The 19,948-nt window shown below is 46.1% G+C and overlaps 1 protein-coding gene across 1 annotated transcript in view; it reads left to right on the forward strand.

The window, feature by feature from the left end:
* CLTCL1 (clathrin heavy chain like 1) overlaps positions 1 to 19,948 on the forward strand; it is a 166,144-nt gene that overhangs the window by 122,407 nt on the left and 23,789 nt on the right. Inside the window, exons 7-13 of the mRNA XM_063964797.1 lie at positions 4,210 to 4,407; positions 4,490 to 4,690; positions 4,791 to 4,943; positions 5,021 to 5,143; positions 6,583 to 6,720; positions 6,933 to 7,097; positions 7,254 to 7,434. Of these exons, the coding sequence (XP_063820867.1) occupies positions 4,210 to 4,407; positions 4,490 to 4,690; positions 4,791 to 4,943; positions 5,021 to 5,143; positions 6,583 to 6,720; positions 6,933 to 7,097; positions 7,254 to 7,434 (1,159 nt within the window). The remainder of the gene's footprint in view (positions 1 to 4,209; positions 4,408 to 4,489; positions 4,691 to 4,790; positions 4,944 to 5,020; positions 5,144 to 6,582; positions 6,721 to 6,932; positions 7,098 to 7,253; positions 7,435 to 19,948) is intronic.

Consider the following 19,948-nt stretch of genomic DNA (forward strand, 5'->3'; position numbering starts at 1 on the left):
TCACACGCTTGTAAGAACAAGGGCTCTACCCTCTCCTGAGATGGCCGCCCTTAAGGATCCTGCTGATAGAAAGCAGGAGGGTATCCTAAAATGTATTTACACACATACTGGTGTTATACTGCGACCAGCAATCGCCTCAGCCTGGATGTGCAGTGCTGGGTTGGCGTGGTCGGATTCCCTGACTGAAAATATTGATACCCTAGATAGGGACAGTATATTATTGCCTATAGAGCATTTAAAAGATGCATTTCTATATATGCGTGATGCACAGCGGAATATTTGCCGACTGGCATCAAGTGTAAGTGCGTTGTCCATTTCTGCCAGAAGAGGGTTATGGACACGACAGTGGTCAGGTGATGCGGATTCCAAACGGCATTTGGAAGTATTGCCTTCTAAAGGGGAGGAGTTATTTGGGGTCGGTCTTTCAGACCTGGTGGCCACGGCAACAGCTGGGAAATCCACGTTTGTACCCCTGGTCGCCTCTCAACATAAAAAGACGCCGTATTATCAGGCGCAATCCTTTAGTTCCCAGAAGGGCAAGCGGGCAAAAGGTTCCTCATTTCTGCCCCGTGACAGAGGGAGAGGAAAAAGGCTGCAGAAATCAGCCAGTTCCCAGGAACAGAAGCCCTCTCCCGCCTCTGCCAAGCCCTCAGCATGACGCTGGGGCTTTACAAGCAGACTCAGGCACGGTGGGGGCCCGTCTCAATGAATTTCAGCGCGCAGTGGGCTCACTCGCAAGTAGACCCCTGGATCCTTCAGGTGATATCTCAGGGGTACAAATTGGAATTCGAGACATCTCCCCCTCGCCGTTTTCCTAAAGTCGGCTTTACCGACGTCTCCCTCTGACAGGGAGGCAGTTTTGGAAGCCATTCACAAGCTGTATTCCCAGCAGGTGATAATCAAGGTACCCCTCCTGCAACAGGGAACGGGGTATTATTCCACACTGTTGTGGTACCGAAGCCGGACGGCTCGGTGAGACCGATTCTAAATCTAAAATCTTTGAACACTTACATACGGAGGTTCAAATTCTAGATGGAGTCACTCAGAGCAGTGATTGCGAACCTGGAAGAAGGGGACTACATGATGTCTCGGGACATCAAGGATGCTTACCTTCATGTCCCAATTTACCCTTCTCACCAAGGGTACCTCAGGTTTGTGGTACAGAACTGTCACTATCCGTTTCAGACGCTGCCGTTTGGATGGTCCACGGCACCCCGGGTCTTTACCAAGGTAACGGCCGAAATGATGATACTCCTTCGAAGGAAGGGAGTTTTAGTTATCCCTTACTTGGACGATCTCCTGATAAGGGTAAGATCCAGAGAACAGTTGGAGGTCGGTGTAGCACTATCTCAGGTAGTGTTGCGGCAGCACGGTTGGATTCTCAATATTCCAAAATCGCAGCTGGTTCCGACGACTCGTCTTCTGTTCCTAGGGATGATCCTGGACACAGTCCAGAAAAAAGGTGTTTCTCCCGGAGGAGAAAGCCAGGGAGTTATCCGAGCTAGTCAGGAACCTCCTAAAACCGAGCCAAGTCTCAGTGCATCAATGCACAAGGGTTCTGGGAAAAATGGTGGCTTCCTACGAAGCAATCCCATTCGGCAGATTCCACGCAAGAACTTTCCAGTGGGACCTGCTGGACAAATGGTCCGGGTCGCATCTTCAGATGCATCAGCGGATAACCCTGTCACCAAGGACAAGGGTGTCCCTCCTGTGGTGGTTGCAGAGTGCTCATCTTCTAGAGGGCCGCAGATTCGGCATTCAGGACTGGGTCCTGGTGACCACGGATGCCAGCCTGCGAGGCTGGGGAGCAGTCACACAGGGAAGGAATTTCCAGGGCTTATGGTCAAGCCTGGAGACATCACTTCACATAAATATCCTGAAGCTAAGGGCCATTTACAATGCTCTAAGCTTAGCAAGACCTCTGCTTCAAGGTCAGCCGGTGTTGATCCAGTCGGACAACATCACGGCAGTCACCCACGTAAACAGACAGGGTGGCACAAGAAGCAGGAGGGCAATGGCAGAAGCTGCAAGGATTCTTCGCTGGGCGGAAAATCATGTGATAGCACTGTCAGCAGTGTTCATTCCGGGAATGGACAACTGGGAAGCAGACTTCCTCAGCAGAAAAACTCGACAGGTATTGCGCCAGGTCAAGGGACCCTCAGGCAATAGCTGTAGACGCTCTGGTAACACCGTGGGTGTACCGGTCAGTGTATGTGTTCCATCCTCTGCCTCTCATACACAAGGTACTGAGAATTATAAGATGGAGAGGAGTAAGCACTATATTCGTGGCTCCGGATTGGCCAAGAAGGACTTGGTAACCGGAACTTCAAGAGATGCTCACGGAGGATCCGTGGCCTCTACCTCTAAGAAGGGACCTGCTCCAGCAAGGACCCTGTCTGTTCCAAGACTTACCGCGGCTGCGTTTGACGGCATGGCGGTTGAACGCCGGATCCTGAAGGAAAAAGGCATTCCGGATGAAGTCATCCCTATCCTGATCAAAGCCAGGAAGGATGTAACCGCAAAACATTATCACCGCATTTGGCGAAAATATGTTGCGTGGTGCGAGGCCAGTAAGGCCCGACGGAGGAATTTCAACTGGGTCGATTCCTACATTTCCTGCAAACAGGAGTGTCTATGGGCCTGAAATTGGGGTCCATTAAGGTTCAAATTTCGGCCCTGTCAATTTTCTTCCAAAAAGAACTAGCTTCAGTCCCTGAAGTTCAGACGTTTGTAAAAGGGGTACTGTATATACAGCCTCCTTTTGTGCCTCCAGTGGCACCTTGGGATCTCAATGTAGTTTTTGGGTTCCAAAAGTCACATTGGTTTGAACCACTTAAATCTGTGGAGTTAAAATATCTCACATGGAAGGTGGTCATGCTGTTGGCCCGGGCCTGGGCCAGGCGCGTGTCAGAATTGGCGGCTTTATCCTGTAAAAGCCCTTATGTGATTTTCCATTCGGACAGGGCGGAATTGAGGACTCGTCCTCAGTTTCTCCCTAAGGGGGTTTCAGGGTTTCACCTGAACCAACCTATGGTGGTGCCTGCGGCTACTAGGGACTTGGAGGACTCCAAGTTGCTAGACGTTGTCAGGGCCCTGAAAATATGTTTCCAGGACGGCTGGAGTCAGAAAATCTGACTCGCTGTTTATCCTGTATGCACCCAACAAGCTGGGTGCTCCTGCTTCTAAGCAGACTATTGCTCGTTGGATTTGTAGTACAATTCAGCTTGCACATTCTGTGGCAGGCCTGCCACAGCCAAAAATCTGTAAATGCCCACTCCACAAGGGAGGTGGGCTCATCTTGGGCGGCTGCCCGAGGGGTCTCGGCTTTACAACTTTGCCGAGCAGCTACTTGGTCAGGGGCAAATACGTTTGTAAAATTCTACAAATTTGATGCCCTGGCTGAGGAGGACCTGGAGTTCTCTCATTCGGTGCTGCAGAGTCATCCGCACTCTCCCGCCCGTTTGGGAGCTTTGGTATAATCCCCATGGTCCTTACGGAGTCCCCAGCATCCACTAGGACGTCAGAGAAAATAAGAATTTACTTACCGATAATTCTATTTCTCGTAGTCCGTAGTGGATGCTGGGCGCCCATCCCAAGTGCGGATTGTCTGCAATACTGGTACATAGTTATTGTTACCAAAAATCGGGTTATTGCTGTAGTGAGCCATCTTTTCTAGAGGCTCCTCTGTTATCATGCTGTTAACTGGGTTTAGATCACAAGTTATACGGTGTGATTGGTGTGGCTGGTATGAGTCTTACCCGGGATTCAAAATCCTTCCTTATTGTGTACGCTCGTCCGGGCACAGTATCCTAACTGAGGCTTGGAGGAGGGTCATGGGGGGAGGAGCCAGTGCACACCAGGTAGTCCTAAAGCTTTACTTTTGTGCCCAGTCTCCTGCGGAGCCGCTATTCCCCATGGTCCTTACGGAGTCCCCAGCATCCACTACGGACTACGAGAAATAAAATTATCGGTAAGTAAATTCTTATTTTTTTGCCTTCGCTAAACAAGTACATTTAATACTATGATCTTCCAAATTCATACAGATCTGACTATGACCATGAATCTCTGGAAAGTAGGAGTGAAAGCTGGACCCCTTTTTTTCCTTCAATAAGTGTTCATTAAAGGATTTTACAGTACATAAAGACAAGTAAACTATCTGGAAACTTGCCTTTAAGTACCTATTGATCGCTTTCCCTCTTCTCTATCCAGGTGCTTTCAGTATGTGTTGAAGAAGATAACATTGTGAACTACGCCACGAATGTGCTGCAGAACCCTGATCTGGGGCTTCGCATGGCTGTCCGAAGCAACTTGGCAGGGGCTGAAGAGCTTTTTGCACGAAAGTTTAACACCATGTTTGCTCAAGGGAATTATTCTGAAGCAGCCAAGGTTGCTGCATCTGCTCCAAAGGTACCTTGGTAAATGATTTTTTGCTATAGTGACATATGATATGTTTCCTCTTCTGCATAGCATCCGTATTCTGTCTCTCCAGGGAATCCTGCGCACTGCAGACACGATCAGAAAGTTTCAGACTGTACCAGCTCAACCTGGACAAGCATCACCTCTGCTCCAGTACTTTGGCATTCTGCTAGATCAGGGGCAGCTGAACAAGCTAGAGTCGCTAGAGCTCTGCAGGCCGGTCCTGCAACAGGGGCGTAAGCAGCTCTTGGAAAAGTGGTTAAAAGAAGATAAGGTAGGAGTCTGGCTGTATTGTAATGGTTTGAGCTTCTCAGATCTCCAGTGTTTTCACTCGTTATATAAGCTTTTTCCTCATTTGTTTTTATTTTATGTAGTTGGAGTGCTCTGAGGAACTCGGGGACCTGGTAAAAGCTGTGGACCCTACTCTTGCGCTTAGTGTTTACCTGCGTGCAAGTGTGCCAAACAAAGTGATCCAGTGTTTTGCAGAGACTGGGCAGTTCCAGAAAATAGTTCTCTATGCCAAAAAAGTAAGATGAACCCAGTGTCCACTGGATCTCTTCTCTGTGCTGTGAATGTGCCAGTAATGCCATTATATCTGTGCTAGGTGGGATACACTCCAGACTGGATTTTCTTACTTCGCAGTGTCATGCGAATCAGCCCAGATCAGGGTCTCCAATTCTCCCAGATGCTAGTACAGGACGAGGAGCCCTTGGCCAATATCAACCAGGTAAAGTTAGCACGTGTGGTTCAGTGTCAGAGATGCAGGCTTGTTCACTCGCTGTGTTCTTACTTAGCCCATTTTGAAATAGCTTTGCTGAAAGTGCGGAGCCCAGAGGAAGGCTCTCCAGCTGTGATTCTTGCTGATTTTTATAAAAATCTATTTTTACTTTTAACTGATCAATTATTCACCCACGTATAAATAATTAAACTGTAATTACATCTCTGTTGTAAAGTCTTGTATAAACAATTATAGGTCATGAGGCCCACACAGTGTAATTATGAGTCAAATGTTTTCACTTCCGTAATGTACTTGCAGCTGGTTTATACTGCAGATATACTTCTAATGTGTGTTATTTGAAATGTGTGTGTTTAAAATCATGTTTTTCTTTCTTTTTATTAGTCATGTTTACCTGTATAAATATAATTCTTTGACTATTAGTGCTAATTGTGCTGCCTAATTAGTGAGTAAAGCTTACCAGTAGCTGGGATGCGTGTAATACAGTGTGGGAATTTCTATTGTAGAACACTTCTCTGCTGTCCCCCAACGGGTGTCCAGAAAAATTAATATTAGAATCCTGTTCTATTTAATAATTGAAAGTGGACCTATTATCCCAGTATGAAACTAAATCAAGGGTGTTTCTATATGGCTGTATTAAAGTTAGAATATGTTAGGTACTACTTAAATAATACCTGACATGGGCACATAACCTGAGTCCTTTCTAAGAGCTGGAAAGATTCTGGTGTATTTGACTTGTCCATGGACTTTTCAATATACCTTATAATTTGTATATGTTAATTTTATTGTCCCTTAGATATGCAGCACTTTACAAAATGAAGGGTGAAGTAGAACGGATGTACAGTATATAACAAGTTGCATTGATATGCACTGGACAATACACAATGACTTCAGTGTCCAAAGATGTTTGGACTAATAATTTCATGTAGAGCCACATGTCATGTTCTGTGTTTTGTCCTCTAGGTGGCAGTGCTACCATCTGCTCCTTTGCTTTTCCTCAGTTCTGCTTAAGCATAAACCATTATCGCTGTTCTCCTACTGCAGAATGAGAATGTAATTACAAAGACATCCCCTATTTAAGTGCTTCACAAAGAAAAGATGATTTAGGAGGCTTTTGAAGGCATGGAAGCATGTTGGCTAGATAATTGAAGCTACATAGGGCTGGAGAAATAAAGCAGCATAGGAGAAAGATGCTTTTTGAGAACAAGATATGTTTTTATTGTGAAGGTGTAATGTACCAAGCAACCAAACTTGGTTATTGTAGAGATGTTAGTGTTTACTGAGATGTAGAAATAGTTGGTTCATATATTCCTCCTGTTCATTGTACTATGAACTAACCTTTAACGTAGGGAAACGTAACCTATGTAACACAATATGGATATGTAATGGAAGGCAAATGTAAGTGTGAGTCTGTGGTTCTCTGATCCTAGATTGTGGATGTCTTTATGGAGAACAGCCTGATTCAGCAGTGCACGTCATTCCTGCTTGATGCACTGAAGAATAATCAGCCTGCTGAGGGCCATCTGCAGACTCGCCTCCTGGAGATGAATCTGATCCATGCCCCACAGGTACTTCTGCTCCTTAGTACCTTGCATTCTTCTTTTAATGTCTCGAATTCCCCAAAAAAGACAAATTTTAGATTTGATAAATAAATGGAGGACAATTAATGTGTCATCACAATTTAAAACTCCTTTGACTCCCCACTCCAACCGTGACTTTTCTTTCTTGTGCATAGTGTGCGCTTCATTGTGCCCTAATTTCATATTTCCAATCCTCTTAGGTCGCAGATGCAATCCTTGGGAACCAAATGTTCACTCACTATGACCGGGCCCACATTGCCCAGCTGTGTGAGAAAGCTGGACTGCTGCAAAGAGCTCTGGAGCATTATACAGACTTGTATGACATTAAACGTGCTGTGGTACACACACATCTTCTAAACCCAGAGGTGAAGCCTTATTTTGTGTAGATCAGTCTTCTACTAAAATAGAATTCTTCTTCCTTGTGCTGCATATTAACCACGCACAACAATACGTAGTCATGACCTGTCCTCTGAATATGCTGTTTTGTGCTCTTACAGCAAAATTCTCTCCTCTAAATTTAGTGGCTGGTGAATTTTTTTGGCTCATTGTCGGTGGATGATTCAGTGGAGTGTTTGCGGGCTATGCTATCAGCTAACATCCGGCAGAACCTGCAACTCTGTGTCCAGGTGGCATCTAAATACCATGAACAGTTGGGCACTCAGTCTTTGGTTGAGCTCTTTGAGTCCTTCAAGAGTTACGAAGGTATGTACAACATATCTATTTTGTACACAGTTTGCCAGCACTTATCAGGTTCATAAAAAGGGAAGGTTCACAGAAAACATAAAGGGAGGTGCTTTTTACCCCCTGGTATCCACTGCACACTAAATAGTACTTGCAACAATACTTGAGAACATTATGGTAATAGAAATTTAGAGAGATTTGTTGCGTATATGACTAGAACAATACAGAGAAGATATCTATAGTACCGTATATACTCGAGTATAAGCCGACTTTTTCAGCACTTTTTTTTGTGCTGAAAAAGCCACCTCGGCTTATACTCGAGTCAGTGCAGGCAGAGGCAGAGCAGTGTGAAGGAGGGACATGGAGCGCACAGCGCGCGGCGCTCCTGTGTCCCTCCTGCATCTCCGGCGGCAGCAGCGGCGGTTCTATTACAGGAAATACCCGTTCGTGACCTCTGATCACGAACCGGCACTTCCTATAATAGACCCGCCGCGGCCGCCGAAGATGCAGGAGGGACACAGGAGAGCCGCGCACGCTGTGTTCTTCGTGTCCCTCCAGAAGACAGCGCGGGATCGACGGAGGGGTAAGTAACAACACTGTGGGGCATACCTGGCACTTGGGGAGGGAACGTATCTGGCAGCACTGTGGGGGCATATCTGGCAGCACTGTGGGGGCATATCTGGCAGCACTGTGGGGGCATATCTGGCAGCACTGTGGGGGCATATCTGGCAGCACTGTGGGGGCATATCTGGCAGCACTGTGGGGGCATATCTGGCAGCACTGTGGGGGCATAACTGGCAGCACTGTGGGGGCATAACTGGCAGCACTGTGGGGGCATAACTGGCAGCACTGTGGGGGCATATCTGGCAGCACTGTGGGGGCATATCTGGCAGCACTGTGGGGGCATATCTGGCAGCACTGTGGGGGCATAACTGGCAGCACTGTGGGGGCATAACTGGCAGCACTGTGGGGGCATATCTGGCAGCACTGTGGGGGCATAACTGGCAGCACTGTGGGGGCATATCTGGCAGCACTGTGGGGGCATATCTGGCAGCACTGTGGGGGCATATCTGGCAGCACTGTGGGGGCATATCTGGCAGCACTGTGGGGGCATAACTGGCAGCACTGTGGGGGCATAACTGGCAGCACTGTGGGGGCATAACTGGCAGCACTGTGGGGGCATATCTGGCAGCACTGTGGGGGCATAACTGGCAGCACTGTGGGGGCATATCTGGCAGCACTGTGGGGGCATATCTGGCAGCACTGTGGGGGCATATCTGGCACTATGAGGGCATATCTGGCACTGAGGGCTGTGTACGGCTAGAGCTGCATTTCCCACCCTAGGCTTATACTCGAGTCAATAAGTTTTCCCAGGTTTTTGTGGTAGAATTAGGTGCCTCGGCTTATATTCGGGTCGACTTATACTCGAGTATATACGGTATCTTCTCTTTGTTTTTATATTATTTTTATAGTCAAAACTCGGAGTATGACGGGAGGCTCTGACTCACCTGACCGCACAACACTGCCCCTTTCACCCCAAAATCCAAGGACCTTTTCACACCAACAACAGAAAGCCTGCAGGGTGAATAAACCAGAGTCGTAACTGGAACTACGCAATACCTATGGATTGCAAACCGAGTTCACCACTGTGAACGATAATTGGCATTCTACTGCATAAACATAAACACGATGGCAAGAAACAGAATTAATTTCTTTGCATTTTCTTTCCCCAAACAAAGCTGATGGTGTGTACACACGGTGAGATTTTTTCTTTCGATTTTGACTATATAGTCAAAATCGTAAGAAAAGTTAGTGCAGATGCCGATGTGCGGTCCCGCGCTGTCGGCTTCACAAGAATAGATAAGACTGTCAGGCAAGTCAATTTTGGCTATCTCTGTAGAAGAGGTCGTCAAAATTGACACTTAGCCAAATTTACACATTGGCCCTCATTCCGAGTTGTTCGCTCGCTAGCTGCTTTTAGCAGCATTGCACACGCTAAGCCGCTGCCCTCTGGGAGTGTATCTTAGCTTAGCAGAATTGCGAACGAAATATTAGCAGAATTGCGAATAGAAATTTCTTAGCAGTTTGAGTAGCTCGAGATTTACTCAGCCATTGCGATCAGTTCAGTCAGTTTCATTCCTGGTTTGACGTCACAAACACACCCAGCGTTCGCCCAGACACTCCCCCGTTTCTTCAGACACTCCCGCGTTTTTCCCAGAAACGCCAGCGTTTTTTCGCACACTCCCAGAAAACGGGCAGTTTCCGCCCAGAAACACCCACTTCCTGTCAATCACAGTACGATCACCAGAACGATGAAAAATCCTTGTTATGCCGTGAGTAAAATACCTAACTTTTGTGTAAAATAACTAAGCGCATGCGCTCTGCGAACCTTGCGCATGCGCAGTAAGCGACTAATCGCAATATAGCGAAAATCGGCAATGAGCGAACAACTCTGAATGACCCCCATAGTCAGTATCACAAGCACATACTGAGTGTGCTTGCGATACTGACTATGTGCCGACCTAGCCCCTGTCGCATAGTGAGAATCGGGCGTAGCCCGAATCTCACCGTGTGTGTGGGGCATAAGAGTGATCTGTGTCATTTCATTGGGTTGGTGGACTTTGTGGAGCAGAAGCTGTTTTATCATTGCATGTATGCATACACTACATGGAGGAGTTGATGACATACCTTTTTTTTTCCTCTGTGGAATATGTGTGCACTATATAAATTACTATGAATAAAATTGATTTGCGGGTCATGATCTTCAGTTTAAAAAAACTGAGCCAGTTTCTAATTTATTTAACTTTTGAATAGTAAATTGCTGTTGATGCAGTATATAAGCCACTGTTTGCGTATGTGAGTTGACCACAGTCTACTGAGCTTTTAGTAGTACCCTGCCTTGATGATGATCTCTAAACCCCACTGTAGAGCTGTAGAAGGGTCCCACAGGAGTAGTATAACGTAATTGGCATATACAGTCAGGTCCATAAATATTGGGACATCGACCCAATTCTCATATTTTGGGATCTATACACCACCACAATGGATTTTAAATGAAACAAACAAGATGTGCTTTAACTGCAGACTTTCCACTTTAATTTGTGGTTATTTACATCCAGATCAGGTGAACGGTGTAGGAATTACAACTGTTTCTATATGTGCCTCCCACCTTTTAAGGGACCAAAAGTAATGGGACAATCGACTCAAAAGCTATTTCATGAACAGGAGTGGGCTATTCCCTCGTTATTTCATCATAAATTAAGCTGGTAAAAGGTCTGGAGTAGAATCCAGGTGTGACATTTGCATTTGGAATCTGTTGCTGTCAACTCTCAATGTGAGATCCACAGAGGTGCCACTATCAGTGAAGCAAGCAATCATTAGGCTGAAAAATCAAAACAAAGCCATCAGAGAGATAGCAAAAACATTAGGTGTGGCCAAATCAACTGTTTGGAACATTCTTAAAAAGAAAGAACGCACCGGAGAGCTCAGCAACACCAAAAGACCCGGAAGACCACGGAAAACAACTGTGGTGGATGACAGAAGAATTATTTCCCTGGTGAAGGAAAACCCCTTCACAACAGTTGCCCAGATCAAGAACACTCTCCAGGAGGTAGGTGTATATGTGTCAAAGTCAACAATCAAGAGAAGACTTCACATGAGTGAATATAGAGGGTTCACCACAAGATGTAAACCATTGGTGAGCCAGAAAAACAGGAAGTCCAGATTAGAGTTTGCCAAACAACATCTAAAAAAGCCTTTACAGTTCTGGAACAACATCCTATGGACAGATGAGACAAAGATCCACTTGCACCAGAGTGATGGGAAGAGAAGAGTATGGAGAAGGAAAGCAACTGCTCATGATCCAAAACATACCACCTCATCAGTGAAGCATGGTGGTGGTAGTGTCATGGCTTGGGCATGTATGGCTGCCAATGGAACTGGTTCCCTTGTGTTTATTGATAATGTGACTGCTGACAAAAGTAGCAGGATGAATTCTGAAGTGTTTCGGGAAATATTATCTGCTCATATTCAGTCAAATGCTTCAGAACTCCTTAGACGGCGCTTCACAGTGCAGATGGACAATGACCTGAAGCATACTGCGAAAGCAACCAAAGAGTTTTTTAAGGCAAATAAGTGGAATGTTATGTAATGGCTAAGTGAATCACCTGACCTGAATCCGATTGAGCATGCATTTCACTTGATGAAGACAAAACTGAAGGGAAAATGCCCCAAGGTCAAGCAGAAACTGAAGATATTTGCAGTAGAGGCCTGGCAGAGCATCACCATGGATGTAACCCAGCGTCTGGTGATGTCTATGCTTTCCAGACTCCAGGCTGTAATTGACTGCAAATGATTTGCAACAAAGTATTAAAAAGTGAAAGTTTTATTTAAGATTGTTTAGTTTGTCCCATTACTTTTGGTCCCTTTAGAAAGTGGGAGGCACATATAGAAACCGTTGTAATTCCTACACCTTTCACTTGATTTGGATGTAAATACCCTCAAATTAAAGTGGAAAGTCTGCAGTTAAAGCACATCTTGTTTGTTTCATTTCAAATCTATTGTGGTGGTGTATAGAGCCCAAAATATGAGAATTGTGTCGATGTCCCAATATTTATGGACCTGACTGTACCTTTATGTTCTCCAATCCTTTGCAAAAGATAATTATACTTATTTCTTTTTCATCCACTAGGGGTCACTGGAGTACTCTTGGGATATGGACGGCTTCCGCAGGAACAGGGCACTGAACATTTAAATTTAGAACTCTCCACCCCTCCATATCCCAGAGTACCTCAGTGTTTTTTCTGTGCTCACTGTACTAACAGGGTTGTGTAGAGCTCCACACAATTACTTTGAATTTATTTTTCATTTTTATTTTTATTTTTGACTTCATTTTTTATACTCCGCACATCCCTTCCCAGTTTATAACAAAACGTGGGTCCGGGATAGTGCCGCTGCGGAGAGGCAGCGCATGGCGTGTCGGTCCTCACATAGAGCACCCTCACAGCCACACGCAGCTCACTCACTGACCTGCAGCAAGAGCTGGACGTAGCTTACAGGAAGAAGCACCGTCGCAGCCCTCCCTACAGGAGACCAGGTATGCTGGGGGGACGGGGCGGTCAGCGCACGCTGCCGCCCCGCTGTGTGGGGTCCGTGTTAGTCACCGCCGCCCGCACCCGCCGCTACTTACATCCGCCCGCCCCAGCCGCTCCGTCCGCTGTACGGGGCTCAGCGCCCGCCACATCCACTGAGCTGCTCTTCCGCCGCTCACACCCGCTGGCCGCACTTGTGCAGCACGCCCGCTCTCGCTGCTGAGAACGCTCCCCGGCTCCCTGCACTCCATCTCCGGAAAGGATCCGCTTCCCGGCGCATTGGTAAGGAGGGGGGAGAAGTCTCCTCACAGGCAGCGCTGCTGCAAGGGGGGAGAAAGTGAGCAATATAGTAACATAGGCTGCATGGGTTTGTAACAAGTGATTACATAGGCTGTTATGCCTATGTTAACAGGGTTAGTTTTGCTACAAGTGGTTACAGGTTATACAGACGTATGTTATAACCTGCACTGTGATTCTAACTGTAAGCATGGCATGGGGGCCATTTTAACCATGCTTCCTGTGTTTTCTTGTTTGTGATTCCAGAACGTTCCTGCCCTACATCTCTACTCCACCGGATGGCGCAGGGGTGTTAGTGTGAATTTCGTATCAGGTTTCATATAGTACTGGCCACGTGCACTGCACTGCAGCCATATATATATATATATATATATATATAAATATATTATACACTCCTTAGTACAATTTTACTGAGTCGTGCAGGTGTCTGTCTTTGTATATTGTATTGTCTGTCTGCATAATGAGTAAGGCACCAGCAAAAACAAAAAAGCAGTTTCCCTGCAATGTCTGTAAGAGTGTGTTGCCGGATGGATCTACCACATGTAAAGTATGTTTTGTGGATTCGGTTACGAATACAATTTCTGCACCGGTTTCATTGCCCGAACCTCCATGGGCTATGCTAACACAGGTCATGGCTGGATTGCAATCAGAATTGGCCGCCGCTCGACAAGAGCGGGAAGTGGCAAGATCTGAGTCTTGTGTGAGACCGCCAGAACTACCGGAGAGATCTCAGTCTTGCCAAATGTCCAAGTCCATTTTGGGTCGAAAGGATAAATTTCATTTGTCTTATGATTTACCAGTTTCTGCTATGTTGCATTCTGATGATTCTATGCCAGCCCTCACTGCGCAAGATGAGGGTGAGGAGGGCGAAGTAGAACAGCAGTCAGATAGCGAAGATCTTGACAGCCCAGGTATTGATAATCTCATCAGAGCGGTGCGTCAGTCTCTGAAGTTTACAGAAACTGAGGAGCCTCTGACAAATGATGAGGTCGTCTTTACTAAACGAAAGAGATCTCCAATGTGTTTTCCTGTTTCGTAATCTCTTAATAAGATGTTAGTAGAAACAGGAAAGAATCCAGATAAACTGTTTTCTATACCTCGCAGATTTAAGTCTAGTTACCCGTTTCCAGAGTCTGTGACATGTACATGGGAGAATCCGCCAATGGTGGATTCGTCTGTGTCAAAACTTACAAAGAAATTAACCATACCAGTACCAACGGCTACTACGCTTAAAGACCCTTCAGACCGTAAAATAGAAGCTATGCTAAAGTCCATGTATATAGCAGCAGGAGTGTTGCTTAGACCTGGGTTGGTTGGCATTTGGGTCACTAAGGCCCTAATTGTATGGATAACAGAACTCAAGTCTGCCCTACATGACGATCACCTTATACTTCTTGCTGATCAAATCTGTGAAGCTGCTGAGTATCTATGTACAGCTTCTACAGACGTCTGTCAGCTCACTTCTCGCATTTCATCGTCGCTAGTTACAGTACGACGAGCACTCTGGCTGCGTTCTTGGCAAGTGGAGGCAGAGGTTAAAAGAGGTATAGAGGCGTTACCTTACGGTGGCGAGAAGTTGTTTGGTCCTGAATTGGACAAATGGATTTCTGAGGCCACGGGAGGAAAGTCTGTTTTCTTACCATTGCCTCCAACGGTACCGAGACGGAAATACTCTGGCCCGGCGTTCAAATCCTTTCGTCCTCAGCCCTTTCGAGGCTGTGGTAGACGAACAGCCACGCCTGGTAGACGAGGTCGAGGACGTGGTTTCCAACAAACCAACCCCAGTCGTCAGGACGCTAAGGTCACCGACAAGCCAGTGGCATGACGGGCTCCCAGCCCATCTCTGATCTCCAATTGTGGGAGCACGCCTTCAGACGTTCCATTTGGCGTGGTTCCAGACGTCCACAGATGGGTAGATCCGCAATTTAGTGTTAAAAGGTTACAAAATAGAGTTCGACTGTCTCCCGCCACTGGGGTTTTTCAAGACAGGACTGCCTGTGTCGGACGACAAGAGGGCGGTTCTGCAAATTGCCATTCAGTCCCTGCTGGATTCAGCAGTTTTGATTCCGGTCCCTGTACAACAACAAGGTCAGGGTTATTATTCCAGTCTGTTTGTGGTACCAAAGCCGGATGGCTCCGTCAGGCCAATATTGAACTTAAAGGGTCTCAATCAGTACGCCACTTACTACAGATTCAAGATGGAATCTCTGCGGACAGTAATTGCAGGTTTAGGGCCACTGGAATTCATGATTGCGCTAGATCTCAAGGATGCGTACTTACACATTCCGATTTGGCCACCTCATCAGAGGTTCTTCCGTTTTGCAATACGGCAGAACCATTACCAGTTTCAGGCTCTACCGTTTGGCCTCTCATCAGCGCCTCGGGTATTCACCAAAGTAATGTCTGTGATGATAGCTCATCTCAGATCCCTGGGAGTGATAATAGTTCCGTACTTGGACGATCTGCTCATCAAAGCTCCGTCTCAACAGATGCTCCTCCAACATGCGTTGCTAACGTACAATGTACTAGTTCAGCACGGTTGGATTGTCAACTTCAAGAAATCACATCTAATTCCGTCTCAACGACTTAAATTCCTAGGTATGATTCTCGATACGGTAGATCAAAGAATTTACCTACCAGAACAGAAAGTACAGATTATTCGTCATCTGGTACAATTAGTGCTCAAGCCACGCACGGTCTCGGTACATTTGTGCATGTATTTTATGTGCAAGTGCAAAGTGGGATTAGTTATGCTAGACAGGTGGGAAGGCACAGCAATATCTTTTCTTTCTGAGCAGACTGCGGACAACGTGCTTACCGAGGTATCTACCTTTGAAAAAGTCACGTGGAGCGTGACGAAACGCGTCAGGACCCGCCCCCACTCACACTCAGCTCAGGTGTAACTACAAGGTGCACATCGATCCCTACTGCACCCTCCGTTCACAGCTTCCGTCATCAGCGGCTTTAACATACACGCCGCCACAGCCAGGTTGTGAAAAAGACGGTCTTCTCCCCTCCGCTGCACAGCGTATGTGGGCACTGCAGGGGACACACGCCGAGGACGCTCGGCTTTGACCAGCCCACCGGAGAGGTATTGAGATTCATTCTAACTGAGGAACTTACATCCCATTGGGATAATACCAGTACACCCTGTTCTCCATTAATTACTTATCCTATCAAGTGGAATACAGAACTTTTTCCTTCAAGGTTACGTTTATTATACTGATCCTGAGCTACTACAAGTTACCCATAGTTCACTATCAGTGATTGTTCTTAATCATTTACCAGTATATAATGTTTCATTTATAATAAATATTGCTACTTTTTACGTTAGCTCTCTGTACAGTATATTTATATTCCTGACATCCAGCGCAGCCGTTTGCCATTTTCCTTCTGTTGCTATCTCAATACTACACATAGTATTCCGGCAAGCGCAGCATCTCAGGAATTGTTATCTTCAGATGTGTTATATTATTAGTTTATCTTATATAACTTGATATTCAGGCGCTTGTTTTGCAGTTTTTTGTTTTGTTTCTACATTTGTGCATTCGCCTCTTAGGCACAATGGTGGCGGCTTTCGAAGCGCTTCAGTTCGGAAGATTTCACACACGTCCTTTTCAACTGGATGTGCTTGCACAGTGGTCGGGCTCGCATCTGCAGATTCACCACAGGGTGAGGTTGTCGTCACGGGCCAGGGTATCTCTACTCTGGTGGCTCAAAGTACACAATCTAACCGCAGGAAAACGGTTCGGCGCCTGGAATTGGATAATTCTAACGACGGACGCGAGTCTCAGAGGTTGGGGAGCTGTAGTTCAAAATTGTCAGCTCCAGGGTCTCTGGGCGGAGCACGAAAGATTTCGGTCTATAAATGTCCTGGAACTCCGGGCAATTTACAATGTGCTACGATAAGCAGTGCACATGCTTCGCTCTCAGACTGTCCAGGTGCAGTCAGACAACGCAACGGCGGTCGCGTACATCAACAAACAAGGAGGAACGAGAAGCCGCAGGACAATGCGGGAAGTAGCTCGAATCCTCAATTGGGCCGAGCATCACCAAGTGATATTGTCGGCAGTGTTCATTTCGGGAGTGGACAACTGGGAGGCGGATTATCTCAGGCATCGGGATTTTCATCCAGGAGAATGGGCATTAAATCCCGAAGTGTTTCACATGTTGGTTCAGAGGTGGGGTTACCCTCAAGTGGACCTGATGGCATCTCGCCACAATCACCAAACGCCCCAGTATGTGTCCAGAACGCGAGATCCACAGGCAGTGGCGGTGGATGCTCTCACAATCGCGTAGCCGTACAGCCGCTTGTATCTGTTTCCACCGTTTCCGCTGCTCCCTCTGTTGCTAAAACGGATCAAAAGAGTCCGCCACAGTCATACTAGTGGCGCCTCATTAGCCTCGGAGAGCTTGGTTCTCGGATCTCCGCGGACTACTCGCAGACGATCCTTGGCCGCTCCCACTACGTCCGGACCTGTTACAACAGGGTCCGTTCCTTTACCCCGATTTAGCGCGGCTGCGTTTGACGGGGTGGCTGTTGAGACCGCCCTCTTAAGAAGAGAGGGCATTCCAGAATCTGTTATACCAACCATGTTACGAGCTAGGAAGCCAGTTACTGCAGCTCATTATTACAGAATTTGGCGTGCCTATATAGGTTAGTGTAAAGCTCGGAAGTTTCCGACATCTTTCAAGTTATCCCATCTTTTGTTATTTCTACAAACGGGGTTAGATGGAGGACTGCGTTTATCTACACTAAAGGTGCAGGTATCTGCTTTGTCAATTTACTTTCAAAGAAGATTGGCTCTATTGCCGTCTATACACACCTTTCTGCAAGGTGTCCTCAGAGTACAGCCTCCATTCATTCCACCTACAGCGCCATGGGACTTGAATCTGGTTTTAGATTTCTTACGAATCCCGCTTTCTTGCCAAAGGTAGTGTCATCTTTTCACATCAATCAACCAATAGTAGTTCCTGTGTTAACAGGACATTCTGGAACTTTGGATGTGGTACGCGCATTACGCGTTTATGTATCCCGAACGTCTACAGTTCGTAAGACGGATACGTTGTTTGTTCTCTATGATGCTGCCAAGATGGGTTAGCCAGCTTCTAAGCAGACCTTATCAAGATGGATTAAACTGACTATACGTCAGGCTTACCTTCATGCTAGGTTACAGCCGCCTACATCAGTAACAGCTCATTCCACATGTTCTGTGGGAACTGCATGGGCAGCTGGTCGTGGGGCGTCTACGACGCAGCTTTGCCGTGCGGCTACATGGTAATCAGTGCACACGTTTGTGCGCTTTTACAAGTTTGATACGTTTGCAGCATCAGCATCTAGCTTTGGCCGCCTAGTGTTACAGGTGCCAAACAGCTTTCCCGCCCACGGGGGAAGCTTTGGTACGTCCCAAGAGTACTCCAGTGACCCCTAGTGGATGAAAAAGAAAATAGGGTTTTGGTACTTACCAGGTAAATCCTTTTCTTTGAATCCATAGGGGGCACTGGACGCCCACCCAGAGCAGTTTTACCTGGTTGTGGTAAGTTCAGTGGATCTTATGGTAACACATTCTCACCGACTGGTTCAAAGTTTCAAGTTCTATCGGTTATGGTGTCAACTGTTTAGTTGTCAGTAACGTTACGTGTCAACTTTAGTGTTGTCCGTTATGTTATATGTAATTCTCCATTGTCAATCTCTCTATAGCTCCTGTTCGGCTCAGTAAAAAACACTGAGGTACTCTGGGATATGGAGGGGTGGAGAGTTCTAAATTTAAATATTCAGTGCCCTGTTCCTGCGGAAGCCGTCCATATCCCAAGAGTACTCCAGTGCCCCCTATGGATTCAAAGAAAAGGATTTACCTGGTAAGTACCAAAATCCTATTTTCTAACATAATTCCTGCCAAGCATTCTGTAGCATTTGCATAGAATGAAGGATACCCATTCCTGTTGCCTCTCACTAGAAGAAAGTAGTATGAAATGAATCTGTTAGTACACAGTCTAACTCTAGAATTCCTATAAAACAATGAAGCCCTCTCCACATCCAAAGCCAGTCTCTGAGCAGCTTTCAGGTGTGGTCAAATTATTTAGCAGTAGTTACCAAATAATCACAGTTGAGCCAGACTTTTAGTGGGAGAAATAAATGTCCTCACACACCATACTGATGTTCAAGGGTCTTGGTTTCACAAGGATTGTATCATCAGAGAAAAGCTTGTATGAGACACCATTTTATAACATCTCAGCCAGTTTTATAGATGTAAAGTAATAAGGGCTTCTACTGTATAATTAGGTTGAAAATTTTTTACCCAGTCATTCCAAGAATTTCTTACAAAATTAATTTGGGAATATGTTCAGATTAGAGGACGACTACTGAAAAGGAGGAAATTGCCATTTAAATTGCTTTCAAAGTAATCAGGGCATCATGCCTATGACTGATCCCCAAATAAGCATGGCAGGGAATCTTGCCAGGTTGACTTTCAAATCCATCTGAGAGCGGAGAGTAGTAGAGGCAATTGGCTGTTGGTAACTTTGCACAAAGGTGTAATGGAATTCCTTGTGTACCAGATCAATGTTTATGGCTGTAGGTAGCACCCTCACTGGTTTCCAGCAGCCAAGCAGACATCTCCTTATTCTATTATTTAACAGTTAATTAGGTTATGTCAGGTTGACCTAATTTTTTGCGATTTTTGTTCAGTGCTCATTATCGGACTATTTAATTAGCCCCCGTTTTTTTCTTCACGCAAAAAACGCAGGATCTGGAATAAGTTCTCAGATGCATGTGTGACTGCTCAGTTATTGTGGATTCTTTTTTTCTTCTGCCTCAGGCAAGTGAAAAAAAAATCCACAATGCTGCCGGCTGTCAGGCTAATTGAATAGCCCCATGGAGATCAATTAGTCTCGGTAACTTACCATGGCTGATTGACTATCCCCCTGCATGTCCATTTTTGTTGGAGGTCTTATTCAGTGGACAGTAAGGGAAGAAAAAACTAGCTTCCTTTCAAACAGGTCCAAAGGTTTTTAAGCATTCAGTAGAAAGCAATCACACACCACTTGGCCATGGTCAAAAATAGATCTGGGGTGAAACGTCACAGTTAGTCAGAGGTAGAAGATACCAGACAACATAAAAAGCTGAGAGTAAAGTTGTACATTAGAAA

This window comes from Pseudophryne corroboree, chromosome 1, assembly GCF_028390025.1.
Source record: "Pseudophryne corroboree isolate aPseCor3 chromosome 1, aPseCor3.hap2, whole genome shotgun sequence".
Lineage (NCBI taxonomy): Eukaryota > Metazoa > Chordata > Amphibia > Anura > Myobatrachidae > Pseudophryne > Pseudophryne corroboree.